This window comes from Chionomys nivalis, chromosome 1 (genome assembly GCF_950005125.1).
Source record: "Chionomys nivalis chromosome 1, mChiNiv1.1, whole genome shotgun sequence".
In the NCBI taxonomy this organism is placed as follows: Eukaryota; Metazoa; Chordata; class Mammalia; order Rodentia; family Cricetidae; genus Chionomys; species Chionomys nivalis.
Window position 1 is genome coordinate 104,221,923 of NC_080086.1, and position 4,301 is coordinate 104,226,223.

Below are 4,301 nucleotides of genomic sequence, written 5' to 3' on the forward strand. Positions count from 1 at the left end.
GCCTTCTGAGGAGGAAGGGTTTTACATACACGCGCTAGAAGCAGAGTCTTTAGGGATGACATCAATCATTTCTAGGTTCCATGGCCAGACCTTGGTCAGGATAATGCTGCAGACCAAGTCACCTGCTCCCCAGCAGCACCCTTGCCCCGGGGACAGCCGAACCATAGGCCAGCAGCGATCCTCACGTTTGCCAGCAGGTGGCGCTCGGCCTCCATGGCGCGAGCTGTAGTTACAAGCTTGCCTCCCTCCCCCCCCTCCCCCCCAAAAGGTTCCACTTTTCCAGGAGTGTCGTGGGTTAGGAGTCAAGTGTTGCAAGCAGTGTTGGTTGTCCAGCGACCCCACAGGTCCTCCGAAGATCCCTGTCGTTCAGATAGCACGATTGCACTTCAGGGTTAGAGCTCCACTGCCACCTGAACAGAGGATGCGAAGCGGCAGTCACCAGGCTGAGGACAGGGGTGGGGCAGCAACTTATCATAGTACTTTCCTCCCGCTTTTGGGGGAGTGGGGAGTACAGTGCATGCTGGGTTGGTCCGGTGGGTGTGCAAACAGGGGGTATAGTAGGCAGCAGATGACCAGTGTTCGGGCGGCTGCCTTGGCCCCCGGGGCAGTTTCCAGCCGGGAGTAAAGGCCAAATCATAATCCCCCCCCCCCCCCCGGTGTAATCATTAAGACGAACCCCGCCCCGCAGGAAAGAGGCGGGGACCACCGGAACCGAAGCTGCCCCTCCTCCACTCACCATGATGGATTTGGTGTCAGGGGCTAGGAAAACACCTCAGCCAAAGCAGACTAGCAGGCGCCACCCAAACACCTGCTTGGCCTAGAAAGTGGCACCAGGTGAGTCGTGTACACCCGTGTCCCTTGTCGTCCCATCCTTTCCATAGATTCTGTCTGTCCTTCCAGGACCACCTTCCAGAACCACCCCATCTCAAGTCACTTCCGACTTGGGGAACAGACTCTAAGTATAAAATGGATATCTAAATTAGCGACCCAGGGCCCTCAAGGATCAGAGAGCTAGGTGGAAATATTGATGGATACCCCCCCCTTTTGGTGTGTGGAGGGGCTTTTCTCGTACCTTCCCACTGTTCCTTGCTGCAGTTCAGATGGCAGACCAGGGAGAAGGGCACTTAACCACCATGGGACGGACAGGGAAAGCAACCGGCTCAGACAGGCTGTGTGAGCCACAGGTGGAGGAGTTCCTGGCCAGGTTTGACAGCTTCATTCCCAGGGGCAAACAGTGACAGTCGAAGCCCTTTTTCTTCCGAATCTGGATCTTGCTCTAAGTGTCTTTCCACACGCCCAGACACTAGTCTTTCCAGACTGTACACTTTCCAGACTGTCAATGACCTAACTCAAGGGAGTCACCTCCCACAAATCCCGTTCTAAGCCCTGCCCCAATGCACAGGCACAGAAGTCTGCGAGGTGAGCAGTTCCAAGTCCCCACTCTCCTACCAGCAACAATGTTCCGGTTTGCTGGGCTGTCATGGAACACATGAGCGATAAAGACGGGGAGAGCGTGTGAACAGAAGGATGCGGCCCAAGCAATCACAAGACCTCTCAGAAATCATTCAGAATCCAGGTATTGACGTCAGACACATTTTATTATAATCTTAATACAGTCTACATAAATTTGAACTGGCATTTATTTATTTGTGTTCAGTTATAACAGCGTCATTAAAAAAATCAAAGCACTGGTTGTCTGAAATAAAGCAAGCAATCAACATTCAATAAACACACTTGATTTATTCTGTATAAAAGGGTTAAGTTTACAACTAAACTTTTATAAAAAGTTTAGCATAAGTACGTCATTACATATTTATGCAGAAATAGATATTTCTGCCACTATACAAGAAAACTTAGAGTTCACAAGGTTTCACTCAATATATATATATTTATATATAAATATATACACAGCATTCAGTAGGCTCACGTCAAAAAGGCCATTTCTGACCAAAGACTTCATTTAAGTAACTGAATACTGGATCCTTCGGGTGCTCACGCTCCACCTTTGAAAAAAGGCAAAGTCTGCTTAGATTGGGCAATTCCTTGTGATTTGTAACGTTTTTCGCTCCCCATGGTGGGAATAGTATATAAAGAAAACCTTCCAACTGTAGAAAGGGCTTTGAAAGTCTCTCATAAATAACGGTATCACAGTCCAGGTTGGAGAACTCCTGGGGAAGAAGATGATCTCAGTTTTCCTTCCATTTTGCTTTTCTTTTTAAAAAGGTCCATTCAACTTGTTCTCCTGGTGAAATGGTTGAAAACAAACAAAACAAAAAGTTCAGCGTCTTAAAAGATCCTATAGACTTCTTGTTGTGCAAAAGAAAAAGAGAAAGTAAAAAAAAAAAAGTCCCCAGACTCCTGCAAAAGATTGGGAGAGAAAAGCAGCTTAGGAGAGAGTAACCTAAGGGCAGAGGCAGGCAGCCAGGCGCCGGGGAAGCCACAGTTTGAGCATTTAAACCAAACCCTGGCGTCCAGATGCGGCACACATACCCGGCCTCAACAGCACAAATTAAACATGAAAATAGCAGAGACACGAGGGGAAAGCTTCCCAAACACAGTCTCCTATTTGGATCTCTAACAGCCTGCTCACAGGCGCCAGGGTGCTTCTTGTAACAATTATTTGATTGAAAACAGCCCTTTGGTTAACAGATAGGGAAATCTGGATCCCAGAACACAAGGAGTAAGGCTCAGGGTAGCAATCCTCAGCTAACTAGAGAAATCTCAGATGACCACAGTTTGGGGGAAGGAGGACCCCTATGGAATTTGTGGCGTTCGTACCTCATAGGACCACCGATGGGCTCACAAAACCAGTAATAATGACACTTTGTCCTGCCATAAGTTACTGGCATTTCTTTTTTCTTTCTTTCTTGCATTATTTTTCTTTTTTTTAAGGCAAATGTTCTGTAATCCTGAGTACCCACAGCTACAAGCCCCTTCATGCCTATCTGGTAAGACAAGAGGCACCCACTAACACAGCGAAGTAAGCATGCGTTTTCCAAATCAAACATCTCACAGACGCACACACAAGCACATTGCCAAAGCGCGCACACGGGAGGAGACACTCGCAAACACTCACCAATTTATTCAGCCACAGAGTACTTTGCTATCATTCGACATAAGCTCAGAAGGGAATTCAGACGCCTGGAGAGAGAGAGAGAGAGGATAAAAGGCAGGATATTAGACAATCTTAAAAGAAGATAGCCTCCCCTCCTCCTCTTTACGAAAGTGCCAACAAGTACCATTTAAAAAAAAACAAAAAAACAAAACAGGTTCACGCTACAATTCAGATCCAGAGGCAACCCAACACAGAACTTAAGTAGCAATTTCACACGGGGCTCGATGTACAGTTTTCTTAAAAAATAAAGTTAATGAGCCTGTCTCTACAATGGACTTTAAGAGTGACAGGCCGGGCGACCGGTGGTTTTACGGACCGCGGGGTACTTGCTGAGCGAGTCTCACCTGTAAAGACAGAATGCTGATGTCCGTGTTCAGGGTGGTCAGCGGCGTCCTGGACGCCTGGTTCTGTGCAGGTCTCTGATGGTGCAGGCTGACGATCGTGGGGTGCGAGTCCAGGGCGATCTGCAGGTCCAAGATGTAGTCGATGACGTGCTGCAGGATTTCCATCTTGGTCACCTTCTTGTTTTGCGGGATGCTGGGCACCAGTTCCTTGAGCTTGGAGTAGCAGTCGTTCATGTTGTAGAGAAGGCTCATCGGGTCGTCCACCGGGGTTTTGCTCCGGGAGATGCCCAAGCCGTGGTCCGACAGGCTGTTTTTCCTAACGGACCTCACCGGACTGAAGGCTTTCATGCTGCTCGTAGGAGGAGAGGCAGGGAGGGAGCCGCCGCAGGGGGGGCTGAGCTGGCTGCGCGGCACCAGGCTCTGCTCAGAATGAAGCGCGAGCCGGGCGGGGCGGCTTTTATGTGCACTCTCCCGGGCCACTCGATCGGGCATCCCTCAGCAGCCATTGGTGGAAGGGGTAACGTCCATCATGCCAAGCGAATTCTCCCATTGGTGAGCGAGAGCGCTCGGTCCTTCCGCGTTTGCAGCCAATGCCCGTGGGGTGGGAGGAGCGGGCGCGAGCCCAGCTGGGGTGGTAAATTGAGTACAGTACGCGCTAGCCCAAGGGGCCCGGGTGTGCAAATATGCCCGCCTGATTCCCATCCCTAGAGCCGTAGGACATCCACCCCCGAATCCGCCCTGGGGGTGTGCCCGGTGCAAGCCACCCCCGACCCAGGGCTGCCTGCAGCCCTAAGGTCCCCACTCAGCAGAGGGGAAGTCATAGGTCGCTAGCGTCAGGGAAG

At 50.3% G+C, this 4,301-nt stretch overlaps 1 protein-coding gene across 3 annotated transcripts; it reads right to left on the reverse strand.

Moving 5' to 3' along the window:
- Nucleotides 1–1,579: 1,579 nt before the first annotated feature.
- Id2 (inhibitor of DNA binding 2) lies at nucleotides 1,580–3,876 on the reverse strand. Of its 3 annotated transcripts, none has more exons than XM_057775883.1 (3): nucleotides 3,460–3,876; nucleotides 3,077–3,141; nucleotides 1,580–2,242 (listed from the first exon to the last, which is right to left on the reverse strand). In XM_057775883.1, the coding sequence occupies exons 1-2, from the start codon at nucleotides 3,805–3,807 to the stop codon at nucleotides 3,085–3,087; spliced, it is 405 nt and encodes a 134-aa protein (XP_057631866.1). In that variant the 5' UTR covers nucleotides 3,808–3,876; the 3' UTR covers nucleotides 1,580–2,242; nucleotides 3,077–3,084. The 3 variants fall into 3 exon arrangements, with proteins under 3 accessions (XP_057631866.1, XP_057631857.1, XP_057631874.1); XM_057775874.1 differs by having other exon boundaries at nucleotides 1,580–2,358; XM_057775891.1 differs by lacking the exon at nucleotides 3,077–3,141.
- Nucleotides 3,877–4,301: the final 425 nt, after the last annotated feature.